General features: G+C 32.0%; 3 protein-coding genes across 3 annotated transcripts; all 3 read left to right on the top strand.

Annotated features, from left to right (window-relative positions):
* Window positions 1-1,306: 1,306 nt before the first annotated feature.
* On the top strand, window positions 1,307-4,494 carry APX2 (cytosolic ascorbate peroxidase 2). Its single transcript, NM_001247859.2, has 10 exons — window positions 1,307-1,365; window positions 2,223-2,351; window positions 2,555-2,729; window positions 2,803-2,868; window positions 3,248-3,296; window positions 3,409-3,494; window positions 3,581-3,660; window positions 3,775-3,877; window positions 3,958-4,016; window positions 4,122-4,494. The coding sequence occupies exons 2-10, from the start codon at window positions 2,233-2,235 to the stop codon at window positions 4,135-4,137; spliced, it is 753 nt and encodes a 250-aa protein (NP_001234788.2). The 5' UTR covers window positions 1,307-1,365; window positions 2,223-2,232; the 3' UTR covers window positions 4,138-4,494.
* Window positions 4,495-5,459: 965 nt separating this feature from the next.
* LOC101246827 (pentatricopeptide repeat-containing protein At4g02820, mitochondrial) lies at window positions 5,460-9,145 on the top strand. The gene is made up of 3 exons (XM_004240294.5): window positions 5,460-5,614; window positions 6,684-7,016; window positions 7,694-9,145. Exons 2-3 carry the CDS (start codon window positions 6,711-6,713, stop codon window positions 8,948-8,950), a joined length of 1,563 nt encoding a protein of 520 aa, XP_004240342.1. The 5' UTR covers window positions 5,460-5,614; window positions 6,684-6,710; the 3' UTR covers window positions 8,951-9,145.
* Window positions 9,146-15,490: 6,345 nt separating this feature from the next.
* On the top strand, window positions 15,491-17,329 carry LOC101252493 (dof zinc finger protein DOF2.1-like). Its single transcript, XM_004240555.5, has 2 exons — window positions 15,491-15,704; window positions 16,246-17,329. Exons 1-2 carry the CDS (start codon window positions 15,666-15,668, stop codon window positions 17,131-17,133), a joined length of 927 nt encoding a protein of 308 aa, XP_004240603.1. The 5' UTR covers window positions 15,491-15,665; the 3' UTR covers window positions 17,134-17,329.
* Window positions 17,330-22,885: the final 5,556 nt, after the last annotated feature.

Below are 22,885 nucleotides of genomic sequence, written 5' to 3'. Positions count from 1 at the left end.
CTCATGATTTCATATCATGATATCATATCACGATTTTATATCATAATACTAATGTCGCATGGCCAAACAAGCCCTAAGCTAAATGATAAGTTTATAAATATTAATTTCAGTAATTCAATAACTTAAAATATTGAACAATATGATACATAAAAATTATTCAAGATTTAGTTATGGGGGATTAAAAAATAGAGACGATCGACGTGGGAGGGAGAGGGGGACAGTACATTTCGACGAGGAACAATATAATAATTAGATTTTCTTATAATTTCATATGTTCAAACAATATATCATAATAATTAAAAATAATAATTTGATATTATCCATATATCGCTCGAATAGGTATGTGGGAGGTCCCTTTGGTCACCCAAAATTTCATAATAATTTTGAAAGGAATCATTTATAGCATCAATGTGTTCACATTTGTTTCTTAAATAAATTAAAGATGCTGCCAATCACATGCTTCTATTGATATATGGCATTTTATTTTTGAATTATGTCCATTGGTGGCTTTTAAAAATTATTTGTACAATTTATTTAGATATCTTAATCGAAATTGTTATCTATTAAACGTCTTAATACTAATAAATACTCCATATTTGTTGAACATAAAATGAAAATTTGCTTTAAAAACATGTTACGTATATCCCATACACATTATCTTAACATTATCACAAATTAAATTACTACACATGGCACATGAATCCAATTTAACAAAAGATATAAATTCTCAATTTATGTGATATCAAAACAAAATATTTATCATAATTTCAATAATTATAATTCTAAATTTTGATATGATATCTTCACATTAATATAGTTCTTTGCTTATTATTTTAGCATTTTATTTTGTCTATTATAGTAATATTTTAAATTATATACAGACCAAATGAATTATATGAATTTGAAGGAGGAAGTATTAGTAGCACAGAGAGTTGTTAATTATTGAAATGCTAAAAAGAATTCTTCACACGCTTTAATCTCATCAATTGGTCTAATCCACATTTTATTTTAAATAATACATGAAAATATAATTAAAGTGAAACAAATTTGAGTAGAAGTGACAAAATAAAATTTATAAAAAAGTTAAATGGTTCGAATATGCGTTTAACCTTCTTTTTTCTTGTTTATTTGCTCATTTATTAGTTCATGATAGTGGCACTAGTAATATTTTAGTCATTTAATAATATAATTAATTAATTTTCACCAATTAAATCATTCTAATCCTACGGTCTACATTTGCCTTCTAGAACCCTCTCTTCCCTTTTATTTCCTCATTTTGGCTTCATATTTCATTTCTTTTCATTCCAGTGTTGTACACACACTCTCTCTCTAGGGTTTATCATTTTTGCCTTTCTCTCTCTTCAGGTTCTTATCTCTTTCATCGATTGACCGATCTGTAATGCAGCTCTATTTTATTCACTTTTTATGGATTTGATGATGTTGTGAAATGTGTTAATAGATTGATGTTTTCGACTGCATTTTTATTTCTGAAATGTTGTTATGTGATCTTTACAAGAGGGTGATCTGCCATCTGTGATCTTGATATGAAGCTATATATTACTAATAATTATTTGTTAAAAATTTATAGAAATATTTTTATGATGAATCGTGATTTAAATTTATTTATGGAGATGTTTGGCTATGATTTATTGTTTTTGCATTATTATTTATTATATTTTTATAAAAATGAAAAGGGTCAAAAATATACCTTGCCCTATTCGAAATAGGTTAAATATATATTTTTGGCTAAAAAAAACTCGCTTAAACTAGCCAAATTCATGAAAAATGTCTTCCTTTCTAATTGTTTGTTCCAACAAAAGGAAAAATGAGTAAATTTTTGAAATGGGATAATTTTGCTATCCTATTAAAGTTTAGGACAAGTTCTTTTGATTTTAAAGATTTAAATAAGAATTATTAGGGAGATTGAAACTAGTTGATGAACTGATAATTTTTATACAATGTCAATTTTATGAAATATAAAGTTCAATCATCAATATTAATTTTTCTACTACACATTTATTTTACAGTTTCTTTATTACACTGAATCTGAGATGAAATAAGGAATAAATTTGATTTTTTTTCAACTTCAAGAAGTGCATGAATCTGTTTTCTCATAATATTTGTGTTTTTTTTTTGAAAAATACCTAAGCCTTGACCCAACTATAGTATATGATTGGTTAATTTCTTGATTGTGAAACTTATTGTGGTTAAATGCTCTGTAGATCAACTACTATGGGCAAGTCCTATCCCACTGTGAGCGCAGAGTACCTCAAGGCCGTTGACAAATGTAAAAGGAAACTCAGAGCACTCATTGCTGAGAAGAATTGTGCTCCTATTATGCTTCGTCTTGCGTATGTTCTCTTCAATTGTTTTTTTTTTTGGCTGATAAGTTAGACAATGAATACAATATATTTGATCAAATAGGTAATGAGTTGTATAAATGGATACTATAACACATTTTTAAATATTTGAAATTGGAAATGTTATATGAATTGAAATGATTACGAAAAAATGATAAGTGTTCTATGACCTTAAATATTTTCTGTTTTCTCAGATGGCACTCTGCTGGTACCTATGATGTGTGTTCCAAAACTGGTGGTCCTTTTGGTACCATGAGGTTCAAAGCTGAGCAAGCTCATGGTGCAAACAATGGTCTTGACATTGCTCTCAGACTCTTGGAGCCCATTAGGGAGCAGTTTCCCACTCTCTCCCATGCTGATTTCCATCAAGTATGTATCCTTGTATGGATTGTTAGTATTTAACCAAGTGCAGAACTGACTTGTTATATTCTTTTTGGTGCAGTTGGCTGGTGTTGTTGCTGTTGAAGTTACGGGAGGACCTGATGTTCCCTTTCACCCTGGCAGAGAGGTTAGTTAGACTGTCTTTTGTAGCGATTCTGATTTGACTTTAATGACTAATGAGTAGGAGATACTGACTTGTGATTTTAGGAACTTTTATCTTAATTTTGTGCATTTGGCAATAGTCTCTTCCACTACTATTTGTGAAATACTTCCCTATTGATATTGGTTAACTAAGACATTATGATATGCATATGCTTTACATTTACGTAACGGGTTGTGCGTAAAGAACAGCTGCATAGTGAATTCTAATTTGATGATTCATATTCTTATATTTCCTTTCCTACTTTATGTAGAGAAACTTTGTAGTATTATAAATTCAAAATGTGTAACATTTTCATCCCGCTTGTTTGATGAAATCTAAATTTATGTTGACATTGCTTTGCTAGGACAAACCAGAACCACCTGTTGAAGGTCGCTTGCCTGATGCCACCAAGGGTAAGTTCTTCCTTTGCTTAATAGAGAAAATTCTGATTGCAAAACATTGTGCTTAGGAACTTAATATCTCTTGCAATTTGCCTGTTGATGATCATATGTAAACCTAATGCAGGCTGTGACCACTTGAGGGACGTGTTTGTGAAACAAATGGGTCTTTCTGACAAGGATATTGTTGCACTCTCTGGTGCCCATACCTTGGTTTGTTGCACGCTTTTACTGTTTAATCCTATTTGTTGCGAGGTTCTATTCCTACATACTTATTTCTTAGTGATATTTTTCTTCAGGGAAGATGCCACAAGGAGCGTTCTGGTTTTGAGGGACCTTGGACCGCCAATCCCCTTATCTTTGACAACTCATACTTTACGTAAGAATCTAAAACAGACATGTCCTTTTGTGGAATACTTGTTCAAAAGAAGTAGTCAATTTTTAGAGGGCTATTACCAGTTCGTTTTGTTTAGTAGACATTTATGGTTGTCAGGGAGCTTTTGAGTGGGGAAAAGGAAGGGCTCTTACAGTTGCCATCAGACAAAGCTCTCCTCAGTGATCCTGCTTTCCGCCCCCTTGTTGAGAAATATGCTGCGGTTAGTATATATAAACTGTAAATATTATTCATCTAAGTTGTAAAATGTTGTCTATAGGAACAATTCTTTGCTTATGTCAGGATGAAGATGCCTTCTTTGCTGACTATGCTAAGGCTCACTTGACACTCTCTGAATTGGGGTAATGCATACATAATACTTATCTTCTTATTGAAAGACACATACATACATGTACAATTCTGCTTAGATATTATGTCTAACCTATCGATTTCTTTTCTATTACCAGATTTGCTGAAGCTTAAAATGGTGACGGGAAGAGTTGGGAGGGTGGTGACATATTTTGCTTTTGTTTCAATTCTGAAAAGCTTGCTGGAATTGTTGGATATCGTTAGGCTTTTTAATAAGTTTCATTTTCTTTTTTGATAATTCTCCAGCTGGTACTTTGATACTTATTTTGCTAAACTTGTTACTTTTAGGAAAGAAATGAAAGATGGGAAGTTATGCACTTCAAATTGTTGTATCTACAGTGCAGCAAAATTGCGATTTTCTTAATCCTTTCTTTTGTCACAAAGTACTGTCTATAAGAATTACTGTAATTCTTTTTTCTTAAAGATGTATCTTATCTATAAATTAAAAAAAAATAAAAATTACGCAACAAAGCAAACATATATTTTTTAATTACTCATCATAGCTACACTTTACTATAATTATTATTCGCAACTAACATTATACATTAGTTACGTGGGTTTACTTTTAATTTGTATAATTAGTCATGTTTGTATATGTATAATTTGCTAAAATATACAAATTCATATGTGTAATATATAATTTTTTAACCTATATATCTACACAATTCACTTCTCTCTCTGCTCTCTCTCGCTCGCCTCTCTCCTGTGTCTCAATCTCACTCGCGTCTCTCCTTTATCTCCCAATCTCGCTTACCATTTATACAATTGCATATGTATAATATACAATTATGTACATATATAATTCACCTCTCTCCCACACTCTGTTCTCTCTCGCTCGCCTTATAGAACAAAGCCTACATTTTTTACTTTTTGTTACTATTATTTTTAATTCTTATTATATATCTATTATTCTAAAATTTTCAAAAAGTTCTTATTTATATTTATATTTCATTTCTTTCTCATTTTCAACCATTACTTTATGAAATTCCATATAATTTTTGTATTATCTAATTTTTTTTGTTATGTTTATTTTTTCATTAGCATCATAAGTTTTATTTGTATTTTAATTTTTAAATTGAAAGATAATTCATTGTTGGTTAAGGTTATAGACTATTATTTTTCTTTTCTTTAAATCATATTTATATGTGCTATATTGAAATTTGACATACGATTATTATTTGAATTTTTTTATTTTGAATTTTGAATTTTTGTTATATTTTCAATTTCATTTGTTTCAATAGTATTGACTTGAGACTTCACGTTGCAATTTGCAAGTCATTTAAGTTTTAATAAGACCTCATAAATTATTTTTCTGTCAAATATTTTAAAAATTTATGACATTTTACTTATAATCTTTAACTTTTTGTCAATACTTTTAATTATAATTTTTTGATTAAAAGTTAGCAAAGGTAAATATCAAAAACAGAGAAGAAAAAGGACAAAAATATTTAAATTTATTTTTCTTAAACCTTATTCTTTCATGGGCCAAGTGGAAAACCCGAATTAAACACCAGAGGTTGAAGTGATAAACCCTAAACCCTAACTCTCTCGCCGGCGAGTACATTGACGTTGCAAATCACTCGAACAGTAGGTGTGTTTTCTTCTGAGTTCTGATTGTTTATCATTTTTCAATTACTATATTACGTTGATAAGCCTAAGTTCAAATTTATAGCATGTATGTGTGCATCAACAACTCTGATCGGTGCTAGGTTAGCGTAGAAATAAAAGTTTATTCGGTGCTTAAAATGTGGCAATGGCAATGAACCAGAAAAATGTGGAAATTTGTAGCTTTTATTGAAGAGAAATGTTTAGAATTTAGTAAATACTACACAGTTTGCTTTTTGTGCTTAAGCTGGGAAATTGTTGGGCAGTGCGTAGCTGAATTGAGAAAGAGTAGTTAAGGTCATGGATTTAGTATTGAAAATCTGAATTGAAATCGGAAGTACATTTACTGTTATTCAAAATAAGTTGATTTAGACTGCGGTGAAGTACATTTAGTGGGAGGAGAATTACAAAGTGTCATGTTCAAATTCCAGCACAACCAAAGACAAGCCGAAAGTAATTGACGCTCAAACTTAGATGAATGAAGTGATAAGAATGATGATTCCCAATTGCCAACCTGAAAGCAGTAGACTAAAAAACAATCAAGAGAAGTGAAGAGAGTAAACGTACCGAAGAGCAGAGTTTGAGACGAGGGAACTTATGGAATGTGCTAGATTGGTAAGAGATTAGAAGTGGTTGCTCTGTATGAAAAATAGGAATCCACGTGCTAAACCTCCAGCTTACGCTGAAGTTAAGATTATGGAATGTCCAAATAAACCCTATTGTTGCCAGGAAGGCATGTTGACTATGAGTGTATGCTTATCCTCGCTTATATATTTCTTCCCATCTGCCTATGCCTAAGTCTTGGTGGACAAAGTTACTAGATACATGTGTAGACGGTGGTGGGAAATAACTAATACCTGGTGTAACAGTCGAGGTGTAAGCAAGTGGACCCGTGTAAAAAAAGAAAAACGTGGTGCAGTGCATTTGATGTATAATAATTTGCTGTTACAAAAATTCTTGACTCAAATATCTGAAAACGATGTGTTTTAAACGTGGCTTGTCCTGATATCTTCCTTTTTATGGTAATCTCGTATGTGATCTTCTTGTCAAAGCAGGCAATACAAAGTGTGTCTGTAATAAAAATGTTGCTCCGTTTGATTCGGAGATCTTATGCTGCTGTTCGCCCTCTATCGACTGAAGCTTCGACAACAGTTAAGTCCACAGGATCAGGAGGTGGAAGTGGCATTACCACTAGCTTAGAAGGTGGCACTAGTACTCGTGGCAGAGACACACTAGGGAGGAGGCTTTTGAGTTTGATCTATGCAAAACGTAGTGCTGTCATTGCTATACGCAAGTGGAAGGAAGAGGGGCACCCTGTCCGGAAGTATGAGCTCAATCGCATTGTCCGGGAGTTGCGAAGACACAAACGATATAAACACGCCCTTGAGGTTTCTCGTTCTTCTCATTAACTGTTTCATGACTTACTTTGAATCAGTTCATTTCTTAGGCTTATAGTGGTAGCGTATTGCAGCACTGGAATACATTTTCTTTGATTGTTTCCTATGCTAGCTTCTACATTTTGCCATGAAACTTGCTCAGGATGGATGGGCGGGACAGGGTAGGAACTGGAAATTATCTACTTCTTTTGTTGAATACTCAAGTGAATTATTCTATGCTGTTAAATTGCCGAATACAAAATCATTGTACATGGTGCCGCCTTAGATTTTGATCAACGGAGTTACTAATCCAAGATATATTGTTATATGATTGAGAAGCTAGCTGCTTTTTACAGTAGTCCCAATTGCTCCAGAGTCTCCTCACCTACTGAAGGAATTGCTAGTCTTCAAGCTTTGCTGATATTCCTTATATTATTGCTAATAAGAACCCTGACCGCTGACCAGTTAAGAATGGAATGCATGTTGTAAAAGCTTAATACAAACATGCATTTTATTTTTTCCACTGTTTGTTCTTGTTTTGTTTAAATTAAATTAATTATTGTCCTTGCTCTTGATTAAGTGTCTCATAGTTTTCTAAAAAGCCCTTGCGATAGTTTTCTGAAAAGCAAGGCGACATGCCACTTTAAATAGCATTGATATCTGCAATGTTGATGGGATTGTGTTTACAGGTTTGTGAATGGATGAGGGTACAAGATGATATCGAACTATTATCTGGTGACTATGCAGTTCATTTGGATTTGATTGCAAAAGTTCGTGGTATGAACAGTGCAGAGAAGTTTTTTGAAGACCTACCTGATAAACTGAAGGTCCAGACCACCTGTACTGCCCTTCTCCACACCTATGTCCAGCATAAGGACACTTCTAAAGCTGAGTCTTTGATGGAAAAAATGTCTGAATGCGGGTTCTTGAAGTACCCTCTTCCTTATAATCATATGCTTACCTTATACATATCCCAAGGGCAACTAGAAAAGGTTCCAGGCCTGATTCAGGAATTGAAGAAAAATACATCTCCTGATATTGTCACATACAATCTGGAGTTGGCAGTTTTTGCATCACAGAATAATGTTGAAGCTGCGGAAAAAGCGTTCCTTGAGCTAAAGAAGGCAAAATTGGATCCTGACTGGATAACATTTAGCACCTTAACCAACATCTACATTAAAAGCTCACTTCAGGATAAGGCAAAGTCAACTTTGAGAGAAATGGAGAAAAGGATTTCCAGGAAGGGTCGAACTGCATATGCTTCTCTCGTTAGTTTGCATACAAATCTACAGAGCAAGGATGAAGTTTTTCGAATATGGAAGGAGATGAAGTCACTCTTCCGTAAAGTGAATGATACAGAATATAGTTGTATTATATCGTCGTTACTGAAGTTGGATGAATTTGGAGAAGCAATGAATCTGTACACTGAATGGGAAGCTGGTTCTGTCACCAAGGATACTAGGATTGCAAATTTAATTCTTGCTGCTTACATTAACAGAAGTGAGATGGAAAATGCTGTTGATTTTCACAACAGAATGGCGCAGAAAGGCATAACTCCTAGCTGCACCACTTGGGAGCTTCTTACACGGGGTTATTTGAAGCAAAAGGAAATGGATAAAGTTCTCGAATTTTTCAAAAAAACTGTCACTAGTGTTTCAAAATGGAATCCGGATGCAAAGATGGTTCGAAAGATGTTTCATGTAGTTGAAGAGCAGGGCGACATTCAGATGGCAGAACAGTTACTAGTTACCCTTCGACATGCTAAGTTTGTGAATACAGAGATCTATAATGCACTTCTCCGAACTTATGTGAATGCTGGTAAGATGCCAATGATAGTTACAGAGAGGATGAAAAAGGATAACGTGGAGATGGATGAGGAAACGCGAAAATTAATTGGAATAACTAGCAAGATGACTGTAACTGAGGTTCCAAATGGGGTTGCTTAAGAACAAGGCTGGACTTTCAACTTTGTAAAATATTCAGATTATGCACAAGAAACTTCTGTTTTGTAGCAATTACTATGCCTACCACAACAGCCACATGTTTTCTATTTATATATCCATTGAACAGTTACTGTAATAGTTGATGTAGTGATTTCAGTTTTCGATTAGTCAATCAATGAAATACTCCTACTTCGATTAGATATTTTCTTTCTTAGTTATATTAATATGATGTGTGAACTATCATTGAAAGGAACAAGTTAATACACAGTCTTTTTCTTCTTCTCTAATTTTTTAGCTATGTGTTCTCTTCTCTAATGGAGGTTTTCATCCTCTCAAATCTCTCATTTTAACATGGTATCAGAGCAAGGTCGATTTGATCTTCCTTTTTCTCTTCATCTTTGATTACCATAACCAGATTTTTTCCCTAATTCTTTTCGAATTTTCTTTTTCCCTTATTTCTGATAAAAAAATTATAGAAATCACGTCTGCAAACGTTGCTTCATCTAGCAATTCTTCTTCCTCCATTTTACTAGTAACAATCTAGCTCATTGAAACAATAACCATAAAGCTATTTTTATTATCCATTTCAATTTATTTATTTTAATTTGACTGGAATGATAAAAAGATCAATAGAATTATATATGATCTTAATTAGTAATATTTATAAAAATTTAATCCTATGACTTATAATCTTAAATATGCAATGAAAAGTTGAAAGTTAGAAACTTTATTAATTCATTTTAATTGATTAAATATATTTAGGGTGTGTTTGGTACGAAGGAAAATGTTTTCCCGGAAAACATGTAGATATTTGACTTATTTTCTCATGTTTGGTAGGTGAGTAAAAATATTTTTCGAATTTATATTTTAGTGTTTGGTATTTGAATGAAAAATATTTCTGAAAAATATCTTTTATTTTTTATTAGAGTAGAAAATAATTTTTGAAGTTCAATTTTTTAAAAAACAAACTTAAAATATTTTTTGTGTGGGGTGGAGGGGTGGGGATGGGAGAGTCGAGAGTAAAGATGAAAAAAAAAATGATATTTTGAAGTTTATAATGTTTTCTAAAAACAAACTTAAATCTCTTCTTTGAGGAGGGGCGGGAGGCTCGAGAGTAGGGATGAAAAATTAAAATTTGAAATTAAATTTTTTTTAAAAAACAAAATAACTTTTTTTTATGGGAGGGTGGGAGGGAAGGGGGTAGTAGCAGGGTGGGATAGAGGGGTCAAGGGTAGAGATGAAAAAAATAAATTTTTAAAATATTTTTTAAAAATAAACAAACGATATTTTTTAAAAGTAGGGGGAGGGTAAGATGGGATGGACGTTTTCCTTAAATTTTAAAAAGAAGTTTATTTTCCTTAAATTTAAAAAAATAAATTAATTTAAAAAATATTTAATTTCACAAAACACGAAAAAAATAAAGAATATATTTTTTCTATCGTACCAAACACACTCTTAAACTTTACTCAAGTAGCATTTTGTAATCATTACACAACAAGAGTCAATACTAAACATTTGAATAACTTTATGATGAAGAAATTGTGGTGGGAAATGAAAATGCATGGATATATTTTATTTCTTTTTTGTTAGGAAAATCCATGAAGATTCTTTTCTTCATAGGAGATGCCAAGTACTAATTTATAAGGTGAGGCTCAGTTTCCACTAATGTTTTCATTTGACCAGTCAACTAACTTCATTCATCACTTCTCTGGTCCCACCATTAGGCTGAATTTTTCATTTTTATGTGAATTATTTAATAATATTTAAAATAATTTTTTAATTTTTGTATGATTATAAAGTATTTCAATAAAAATAAAAAGAAATTAAAGTTTACATTATTTTTTAATATAAAAATGTAACAATATTGTTTGGATGCAATTTTTATTTTTTAGAACTGCATCTTAATTCTTTCTTTTTGTACAGTCACTTAAGAGTGGTTAGCCACAAACATTAATGATGTAAAAATTGGTTATGTATAGATTAATAATATAATGATCAGTAATATATATATATATATATATATATATATATATTACATTAAGTATTTGATTTGTTATTTTCTATTTAATTTTTTTTAGTTTAAAATTTGACAAAAAAGAAAAGAAATACTTTTTTCAATTATATTATTGAATTGTTATGAAATTTTCTATTTCATGTTATTTGGTTAAGATAGATATATAATTGTCGGACAATTTTTTTTACGATCTTCTAACAAGCTAGGAGATTATAATTTGTCATCACGTTTGCTATTTTCTCACTTGAATTATTTGACGTAAATAACTGTTATCTAAATAAAATGATCTCTTACAAAACATCAATTTTCAATTTTAAAAAGATAAATTATCTATTTTTATAATTGAACAATGATAAACAAAAATTAAATTGAATAAATTATCTATATTTATAAATATAATTTTATAAATTGTAAAAATACAATAATAAGAAAAATATATATGCATCGACAAATAATGTATTCAATTAAGATCATAAATATCATGTCATGTGGTCATGTATTTGCTTTTGAAGTTGTAAATTACATTTCAAATATTGTATTGATTTGTATTGAATATATTTATCAACCAACAACTCTTTCTAAATAATAAAATTTGTAAGTTAATTTATTTAAATAAATTATTTGTACAAATATAAAATATAAAACAAAGAAAATAATTAAAAAGATTTGGAAGAGTATTTTTGTCTTTACATATAATTTTATGATATTAAATTCTTTGTATTATAACTATTAGCTAATACCGCAAAATTGAAGGTCTTATCTAATGATCGTTTGGTAGAGTGTATTAATATAATGTAAAATAGAGTGTATTAGTAATTTTTGCATTAGCAATGCATGTATTAGTTATGTTTGCATTGAGGGACAATTGAATCTTTAATTAAGTTAATGCATGTATAAAAAACCTTGTGTTACTAGTACTACACAAGGTACTAGTAACACACAAGACTAATGCATACATTATTTTTTGGCCAAAGTCATATGCGGCCACTTAAACTTGTCCCGATTATTCATTTAGACACTTCAACTAGACATACTACCTATTGAACACTTCAACCATATTGAATTTGAACCATTTGAACAATTTTTCGAGAATAAACAAAAAATAGAGATGTGTGAAATACACTCGCGCTGACATGTCAATTTGACCAATTAAATAATGACATGTGTTATTTTTTAATCCAAAAAATTATTTAAACATTATATTATAAAGTAAAAAAAATTAAAAAATAATTTTAAAGTAAAAAAAAATGAAAAAAAAACAAACTTAAACACCCACTTCCCTATCTCTTCAACAGGAACAAAACATATATTTCCTCTAACTCCATTAATGGCGACCCTCCCCTCTCCTCCCTATACAGTTCCATCTTTAACCCAACAATTTTTTTTCATCAGCTTTTTTATTAATTATAACTTTTTACTTCATCTCATTTTTTTGGTAGAGAAAGATGGGGAAAAAAAATCTCTCCGAAAAAATTTATAAATGTAACAAAATGTTAAGAATTTTGAAGCCATTAGAATGGTGGGGGAAGAAGATAAACACTGAGACTAAGAATTTTGAAATCATTAGAATGGTGGGGGAAGAAGATAAACCATTGGTGTATGGGTATAGGGGGTGGGGTGGGGTTGATTGGAATAGGGAAGAAGAAGAACTGTTCTTCTTCTTTTTTGTTAATTTTTTTTAAAAAAAATTAACTTAGGGGTATAAATTAAGAAAAAAAAAGAAAAATATTATTTTTAATAAATTAACGCGCTCAAGGAAAGTGAATTACACGTTTTTGCCATGTCAGCATTTTGTGTCTAATAGGAATGACTTTTGAACAAATAAAGTGTTCAATTGGCACAAGGATTAGTTGAGGTGTCTAAATGAATTATGCGGACAACTTCGAATGGCCGGAGATGACTTAGGCCTTATTTTTTTAATACACTGTACCAAACGACTATATGCATAACTAAGACATGCATTAGCTATACATAGCCCAAAATTTCTACCTAACATAATACAAAATATATATATAATACATGCACTATTACTAAATGCACTCTACCAAACAATAATAATTTAAATTTATCTAAATATTTAAAATCTATGACAAAGCTTTTAAATGTTATTAAGATTTTTTACTTAAGAATTTTAAAAAAAATAATAGTAGTTCACCACTACTTTATCCCCATCCATAACACTATTTTCAGCATCCTTCATTAATATCGTTGTCATTCATCACTATATATCATATTAGTCATACTGATTACAATTATTGTTAGTGATATTGTTTCGACCAGTAATAATTTTGAGTTAATTATCACTAATTCTAAAAAACTCTATACGATAAAAAATTAAACCTAATTTAACTTCTCAAATTGATTCTTGATCAAAAGTCTTTTAACTAGAGGCCCCAAATAGATTAATGATAAATGACTTAAAGAGTATAACAAATCATTTTCTCATAATGTGAGTCCAATTACTTTGACCAACTTTGCCTCTTCTAATGGTCATCATTTGTTTATTATTTCAATAATTATAACAATCCTTTTAATATCCATGATTCTCTTGGCCCACATTGAACCAAACATTCTCAATTTTCCACTAAGAAAATATTTTTTTCTCTTTTAGTATCATATTGATAAAAAATTGTTGGGTCAAAAAGTTGTATTTCATTTCTTTTGGAGGGAAATTTAACCTAAGTTAAGATTCAAATTCACACCACTAAAATAGTACGATAATTTTGAAAAGAAAAATAATGTGATCATCATTAGTTCTTTGGAATCCATCATTAGATTGTTTGATTTCATGTTATATATGTGTAATATTTTTAACGTTTACATTTAATTTAAAATATAAAAAATATAATTGATTATCCTTTTTATGTCAAAGAAATGTTTATATAACCAAGAACTACATTAGATAGGTACTATTTTTTTCAAGAATACATATGTTTCCAATGTTTTGTTAAATTCTAATTTTAGTTACCCGATACTTCGAGTTTCAATACATCATGTTAATGTAGAAAGAAGTAATTTAATTAAGCATAATTAAGTGTATATGTCTCTAATTAAATTTTAGAGGAACTGATTTCTTTTTAAGAACATGCTTAAGCTAAAAAAAAACACTACAATATGCATGGAGTATGGACCAAGGGGAATAAAGAAGAGCTAACATTTAATTAGAATAACGTTTATTCGAACTATCTTTGGCAAACACATTATATTGTATATAAAATAATTTTTTTTATGTAATATATATAATAGATGTTGAGTCGTATTGTTTTTTTTTGTCTTTATTTCTTTATAATTTAAATTTCTTCATAAAAAGTCAATCTGAACGCTTATAATAATTTCTACTACTACTATATATAATATAAATCTGAACAGAATACTGATTATACTCAATTCACTACAAATAAAATAAATTTTAATGGCAATAAATACTACATATTAACAAAGAGTACCGCGAACAATCATTATTAACGTTATTCAATTGTCCTGAAATTTAATATTACCAAAATTTTAAAAATATTTTCAAATTCTTTTTAGTTTTGAAATTCTTTTTAGTTATTTTTACTTTAGCTCTCAAATGATTATTTTTTTTTTCTTTTGAAGATAATATTGCTAGCTAACAGAAATGACATGGGCAAAACAATTAGGTGAGCTTGCATAATAAGACAAATTATGAGGTTTACATCATCAATCACACCCTTATCTTTTTCTTTTCTCTTTTTATTCAATACTTTTGATATTTTATTCTATGTGTCATATTAAAATGAAGTTTTTTTTATTCATATTGAAACTAAAGTTAAAAGCAAGTAATTAAATTAAAAATATTTGGAGCATGACATTGGTCCCACAAAGTCGTTACTCGTATTTCTATGACATAAATCAAACTGACTGGAAAATTCCATCATAGTAGAATGTATCATGATTCATGTGAACATTTGCTTTATCTGCGTGCTTAGACAAAGTACTAAAATTTACACGAATCCCTATATATCCCATAACCAATTGTGGTTATTGTGCAATAATAATTGTTTACTGTTAAATTGGTTTAGGGATTAAATAATGATAACTCTTAGTAAATATAGTTCGTTCTTCGGGATGACTCAATTGGTTTGGAGGGTGGTTATTCATATGAATGATTCGAGATCAATTCCTTTTCAATGTCTGCTGAGTCGAGCCTGTCGTATAAGGCTTGCTTAGTGTGGTTTACTTTCTCTGTGTAGTTTGCAGATAGTTGGAAAAAGTTGTAACGGCTGCAAGCTATTCTGCGTTCCAAAAAAATAAAATAAAATAAAATATAAGTCATGATCCACATAAAAAAATGAATAATAAAAATAAAATAAAAGTATTTTACGCATTTTATAATAAATATCATTTTTAAATTATCTGAAAGTAGTATAATAAAAAAAAATAAAAAATATATATATATATATATTTAAAATCGATAAAAATTTTAAATCCGTCACTAGTGATCCTATCCCCACACCTCTTCTCTTGTCTCTCTCTTTTGTGTGTGTATATATGTGGAAGTTAGAGAGAGTAGTGGTGGACATAAGTTAATAATCTTGGGCTTTTGCATAAGATTTCCTCTATATATATCTCCTTTCATTTAATTCCTCTCTCATCTTCAAAATTACTCTACCCAATTTTCTCTTATATTATATTCAGAGTTTTGATTTATTAACTCTTATAATATACTGAGAAGAATAGTGCATGGATATGGATTCTTCTAATGCACAAAATTATCACCAGGTAAAGCTTATTATTATTTATATTTTTTGCACTTTTTTTTTAGGATTCTCTCCCTTGTGTTTCCCATGTATTATGTTATTATTTTTTTCACTTGAAAAGTTTTTTTTTATGGTATCCTCTTATGCAATTTTTATTCTATCAGCAAGGGAATTTCACTTGCTAACATTTGAAAGCAATTTTGGTTGAAGTTCATAAAAAATAATTAAAAATGGTTTTTGAAAATTCAAACTTGATCTCCTCATGATTTCTTGTTAGCTTTTGTTTATGTTTCTTTCTTTAATTTAAAGCTTATAAAGTGAGAACTCCCCTAAAAAAATCATTACTTATTATATTCGGTAATAATTCAGCTTTAAAATGCATATTATATCATTAATAAGATAATTTATAATCATACAAACATATATAATTTGTTTTAGAGCACGGATTTATTTTTATTAAATTTTATTTCAAATCAAAAGTCTATCACATAATTTGACATAGAGAGAGTGATTGAAGCATTTGGTACTACTGCTAATCTTTGTTTATCTTTTATTTTCCATAGGAAATGTCTTCACAAACACTAGAAAGCATGTTGGCATGCACAAAGCCACAGCAAGAAAAGAAACCAAGGCCACAAGATGAAGTACAAAAATGTCCTAGATGTGATTCTTCTAACACCAAATTTTGCTACTACAACAATTATAGTCTCACTCAGCCTAGGTACTTTTGCAAATCATGTAGAAGGTATTGGACAAAAGGAGGTACATTAAGAAATGTTCCAGTAGGAGGAGGTTGTAGGAAGAAACAAAGATCATCATCAAAGAGGTCAAGTCCAGATAATCAATCCTTGATGACCACCACCACTTATCCTAATAATCAAATATCACCTCTTACACAATTTTCTTATGATCCCAATGACCTTAGTCTAGCATTTTCTAGGCTCCAAAACCAAGAAAGTGGACAATTAGTGTGTCCTAAGTTGCAGAGAACGGTTCGAACTGAGTCGATCTTTTCTGATTCGCTTTATCTAACTAATTTTGGGAATAGTGTCTGTCATGATGTTTTTGAAAATCGTGACATGTGCACCTCTTCTTCAGAAGCTTTTTCTCGTGCTGGCTTTCTTGATACACTTAGCGATGGATTACTTGATGCATCAAATGGCTTCTTGCACCATAACTTGTACTACTATGGTTCAAATGGTAATAATGGGAACAATATGGGACATGTTGAAAGTGCAAGTGGAGAAATGATAACAAATTTTGATCAAGAAGTGAGAAGTGGTGCATTGAAAGAAGAGATCATGTGTAGTGACAATAAAATCTTGTTGGGATATCCATGGCAGATTAATGGAGATGGAAATGTGGCTGATTTTGAGTACTCAAACAGGCAAAATTGGAATGGTTTAGGGGTTCCTTCTGGGCATGGACTTCTCAATAGTCCTCTCATGTAGATGTTAGAAAAGATAAGCCAATCTTTAATTTGCCAAACAAAATAGATACTACTAAAGAGTTTTTGTTATTAATTAGAAGAGGTTTGAAGATTATTTTGATGGTCTTTTCTGTGTAAGGAGTTTTGATTCATTTGAATCATATCTATCTATTTAGTTTGTTCTTTCATTGAAATGAAATTTCCAAATTTGTTCCTCATTCTCTCTTTGTTCCATTTATATGATAGAATTGTCTATTATATTTGAATTATTATTATTTTTATGACATGGTCTTATAGTGTTATAAAAATATATGGCATAACTATGATAACAATTTTGAGCAAGGAAAGATGGTTGAAGGGAGTAGTTGAAAACCCCACTAGAAAGAAGGATAATTTTGAAAAAGTATAATTTATTCACTCTTGAACTTCAAATATTCATTTATGAAACTAATGCCAACAAGTTATTCATGTTTGACTAGAGAAAGTAACCTTCTATATTCTAATCGTGAACTTTGATATTCTCATATTTATGTTTATGTCTTTGGTATGATGCAGGTATATGTGTCATGTTTTGTCTATTCATTATCTTCCTAAATATTTATTTGGTTCCTCTTCTAAGACCTATCATAATAAATCTTTGACACCTTCTTATTGTTGGGAAAGACAAGACACTAACAAAGAATGCCTTACAGGATAACAGCGGAAGAATACCCAAGTCTATACTTTCCATTTTCGATTTGAACCAAGAGAAGACAAACAACCACAAGCAATATGATAGTAAGGCAACAAGTAATTCAACCAAACAAATATAACAAGGCAATAATAAATCAATCACACAAGACACCAAGATTTACGTGGAAAACCCTTCGATGTGAAGAGTAAAAAACCACGGGAGCAAAATCCCCACTATAATCACCAAGAGTTACAATATTGTTCTCCAAAATTGGCCACAAAACAAGTGCCAAACAACGAGCAACAACAAAATAAGATTGCACCAAATCTAGAGAATTAAAGGAGCAAAATCACCAATTTCGCAGCTACTGTTCACGACAGCAAAACTGAAGCTGCAGGCCTCCAAATACAACTCTGTCAGTTTCTAATCAAATATTGATATGAAGATAATATGCTGTCCAAAAATCAGCTCAATCGGACAAGAAACGAAGCGGGAATCGCAATTTGAAGTTGGCTGTTAGGGCTAAATTTTGACTGCGAAAACCTACTCTCTTTCTCTCTTTTTGGCTGCTGAAAAAACTCTCTGTGTATATGAAAATAAGACCTAAATAGGCTTATATTTTCCTCATAAGAATGGGCCTATGAGCAAAAATGGGTTGGTCCAAATTGGGCTTTTATTTATCCACATAGGAAGGGAAAAAGACCCATAACCCAACAATTCTCCCCCTCACGACTATGTGGAGGAGACCGCTATCCCGGAGACCATGCAACAATCTTCAAACTTCCCTCTTGGCAAAGCTTTAGTCATCATATCAGAACCATTGTCATTTGTATGAATCTTTTCAAGCTCAAGCAACTTAGAATCCAACACATCTCGAATTCAATGGTATCTCACATCAATGTGTTTAGACCGACCATGGAACGTAGAATTCTTGCCAAGATGTATAGCACTTTGACTGTCACAATAAAGCACATACCTCTCTTGAGCACAACCAAGTTCCCCCAAGAATCTCTTCATCCAAAGCAATTCTTTACAAGCTTCAACTACAGCAATAAGCTCAACTTCTGTAGTAGATAGAGCAACACATTTTTGCAACCTAGATTGCCAAGACACAGCCCCCCCTGCAAAAGTAACCAAGTACCCTGAAGTAGACTTGCGAGTATCAACATCACCAGCCATGTCTGAATCAGTATAACCACAAAGAATAGGCTTCCCTGTACCAAAACACAAACTCAGACTAGAAGTGCCACAGAGATATCTCATAACCCACTTCACAGCATTCCAATATTCTCTTCCCGGATTAGAAAGAAAACGGCTAACAACTCCAACAGCGTGAGTAATATCCGGTCTTGTACAAACCATCGCATAGATCAAACTACCAACAGCTGAAGCATAAGGATCTTTCTTCATATCTTCCTTCTCATCATCACTAGAAGGACACTGTTTCGTGCTCAATTTGAAGTGCATAGCTAAAGGTGTACTGACAACCTTAGCTTTGTCCATGCTGAATCTGCGAAGTACTTTCTGAATGTACTTCTCTTGTGATAATACCAATTTCTTGGCCTTTCTATCACGGACAATCTGCATGCCAAGAATCTGTCTTGCTGGTCCTAAGTCTTTCATAGCAAAAGACTTACTCAACTCTTGTTTCAACTTCTGAATCCTGCAAGTATTATGACCAACAACAAGCATGTCATCAACATAAAGCAACACAATAATAAAGTCACCATCAGAGAACTTTTGCACAAAAACACAATGGTCTGAAGAAGTCTTCTTGAAGCCTTGCTGACTCATAAAAGAACCAAACTTCCTGTACCACTGCCTGAGAGCTTGTTTCAAACCATACAAGCTCTTCTTCAATTTGCAAACATAATTCTCTTTACCCTTGACTTCAAAACCTTCCGGTTGCTCCATATAAATTTCTTCATCTAAGTCACCATGGAGGAAAACAGTTTTAACATCCATTTGCTCAACCTCTAAATCTAGACTTGCGGCCAAGCCTAGAACCACACGAATGGATGACATCTTCACAACTGGAGAGAATATCTCATCAAAATCAACTCCCCTTTTCTGATTAAATCCCTTGGAAACTAATCTAGCTTTGTACCGTGGAACTGGATTACCATCTTCATGTTTCACCCGAAAAACCCACTTGTTTTTCAAAGCTTTTCTGTCTTTAGGTAACTTAACTAAATCAAAGGTATGATTATCATGCAAGGATTTAATCTCATCTTCCATAGCATCAAACCACCTTTCTTTTTCTTCACTTTCCATGGCCTCATCAAGACTCTCAGGTTTCCCCCCATCAGTCAAGAGTACATACTCATTAGGAGAATAACGAGATGAATGAATTCTCTCTCTACTAGATCGTCTGAGAGAACTCTCTGGAGTATCTATAATTGGTTGTTGGACAACCACATCATCTTGAATTGGAGCAGCAACAACATCATGCCAGTCATTCTGAACATGATCACCATTTTCATTATCAACTTGATTTTCATCACGATGAAGATTTTCTTCCGATGTAATAGTCAAAGGAACTGGATCAACATCAACTAAGCTCTCACTACTCTGAAAATCAGCCTTGTCAGCTTTGTCAAAATCTTCAATTGTTTGGTCTTCAAAGAACACAACATCACGACTTCTAACAAATTTCTTCTCAACAGGATCATAGAAACGATAACCAAATTCATCTTGACCATAACCAATGAAGATACACTGCCTAGTTTTAACATCAACTTTGACCTTTCATCCTTAAGAACATGTACAAAGGCTTTACACCCAAAGACTCTAAGATGATCATAAGAAACATTCTTACCAGTCCAAACTTTGTCAGGGACATCACTATCTAAAGCAACAATAGGAGATAAGTTGATAACATAAGCAGCAGTATTAAGTGCTTCTGCCCAAAAGGAATCTGACAGCTTAGCATCTGAAAGCATACATCTAACCCTCTCAACTAGAGTTCTGTTCATCCTCTATGCTAAACCATTTAACGGAGGAGTCTTTGGAGGAGTTTTCTGATGCCTAATACCCTGCTTCTGCAATATCTATCAAAAGGACCAATATACTCACCACCATTATCTGAGTGGATGCATTTCAATGTCTTCCCTGTTTGTCTTTCAACCAAGGCCTGAAAACTCTTGAACACATCAAGTACTTGATCCTTGGACTTCAAAGGAAATATCCAGAGTTTGCGAGAATGATCATCAATAAAAGTCACAAAGTAAAGTGCACCACCATGAGATCTTACCTTAAAAGGACCACACAAATTAGAATGTACCAACTCCAGCAAATCAAGCTTTCTTGACGGCGGATGACTGAAAAGAAACTCTATTCTGTTTACCGGCTAAGCAATGAACACATTTCTTCAACTTTGCTTGTTTCACTCCAGAAAGCAAATTTTTCTTAGCCAAACTATCAATCCCCTTCTCGCTCATATGACTCAGCCTTCTATGCCATAACTCTGATGAAGTATCATTCTCCACCAAATTTACTGAGTCTCTGGACATGGAGCCCTGAAATACATACAAGTTAGACAACTTGTCACCACGGGCCACAACCATCAAACCTCTAGTAAGGTTCCACTGGCCAACACCAAGTGTATTAACATAACCCTCATCATCAAGATATCCCACAGAAATCAAATTCAAGCGAACATCTGGAGCATGCTTGACATTATTGAGAACTAGTTTGGAACCATTGTTACTTTCCAAACAAACTGTCCCAATGCCAATAACTTCAAGTTCATGATTATTGCCCATTTTCAATGTTCCAAAATTACCTGGAGTATAAGAAGAAAATAATTCCTTCTTTGGCGTGACATGAGAAGTAGCACCAGAATCCACAAACCAGCTAGACTCATCACGAACAAGATTAATGACATTTGCATCACAAGAAACAAGAAAATCATCATTAGCAACAACAGCAACCCGATTTTCATTATCGCCTTCTTTCTTTTGTTGTCTCATATCTCTCTTGTGCTTGTAACAATATTTCATGATATGCCCATTCTTATGGCAATAGTCACATGTAATATTCTTGTATTTAGACTTTGACTTGCTTCTACTTTTACCTCTATCATTCTGACCTCTATACTTGTTTCTCCACCTATCTTCATTAACCAAAACATCGGAGTGTAAAGCTGAAGAAGATGAGGCTTGAGATCTTCTTCTCATTTCTTCATTCAAGACACCACTCTTAGTATATTCCATGGTTACAAGACCACTGGGAGCAGAATTAGTCAAAGAAACTCGAAGAGTTTCCCAAGAGTCTGGCAGAGTATTAAGAAGCCAAAGTCCTTGTATCTCATCATCAAACTTTATACCCATTCCGGACAGTTGGTCAAGAACACCCTGAAAATCATTAATATGATCAGAAATAGGAGTACCCTCTTTATACCTGATATTCATTAATTGTTTCAATAGGAACAACTTGTTGTTGCCAGTCTTCGAGGCATAAAGTGTCTCGAGCTTGTCCCACAAACTTTTGGCATGTGTCTCATTCACAATATGATTTCTAACATTATCTTTAACTCATTGTCTAATGTAGCCACAAACCTGCAGATGCTCAAATTCCCATTCTTCATCATTCAAAGATTGAGGCTTATTAGAAGCAAACACAGGTAAATGCATCTTCTTGACAAATAGAAGATCTTTCATCTTGCCTTTCCAAATATGATAGTTACTACCATTTAAACACACCATTTTGCTCATATTTGCCTCCATCATTCAAAACTACAATCAACAATAACCATTGCTCTGATACCACTTTATTGGGAAAGACAAGGCACTAACAAAGAATGCCTTACAGGATAACAGCGAAAGAATACCCAAGTCTATACTTTCCCTTTTCGATTTGAACCAAGAGAAGACAAACAACCACAAACAATATGATAGTAAGGCAGCAAGCAAGACAATAATAAATCAATCACACAAGACACCAAGATTTACGTGGAAAACCCTTCGATGTTAAGAGTAAAAAACCACGGGACCAAAAGCTCCACTATAATCACCAAGAGTTACAATATTGTTCTCCAAAATTGTCCACAAAATAAGTGCCAAACAACGAGAAACAACAAAATAAGATTGCACTAAATCTA

The sequence above is a fragment of the Solanum lycopersicum genome, chromosome 6, assembly GCF_036512215.1.
Source record: "Solanum lycopersicum chromosome 6, SLM_r2.1".
In the NCBI taxonomy this organism is placed as follows: domain Eukaryota; kingdom Viridiplantae; phylum Streptophyta; class Magnoliopsida; order Solanales; family Solanaceae; genus Solanum; species Solanum lycopersicum.
The sequence above is the reverse complement of the archived record's forward strand: the minus strand, read 5'-3'. Positions and strand labels throughout refer to the sequence as shown.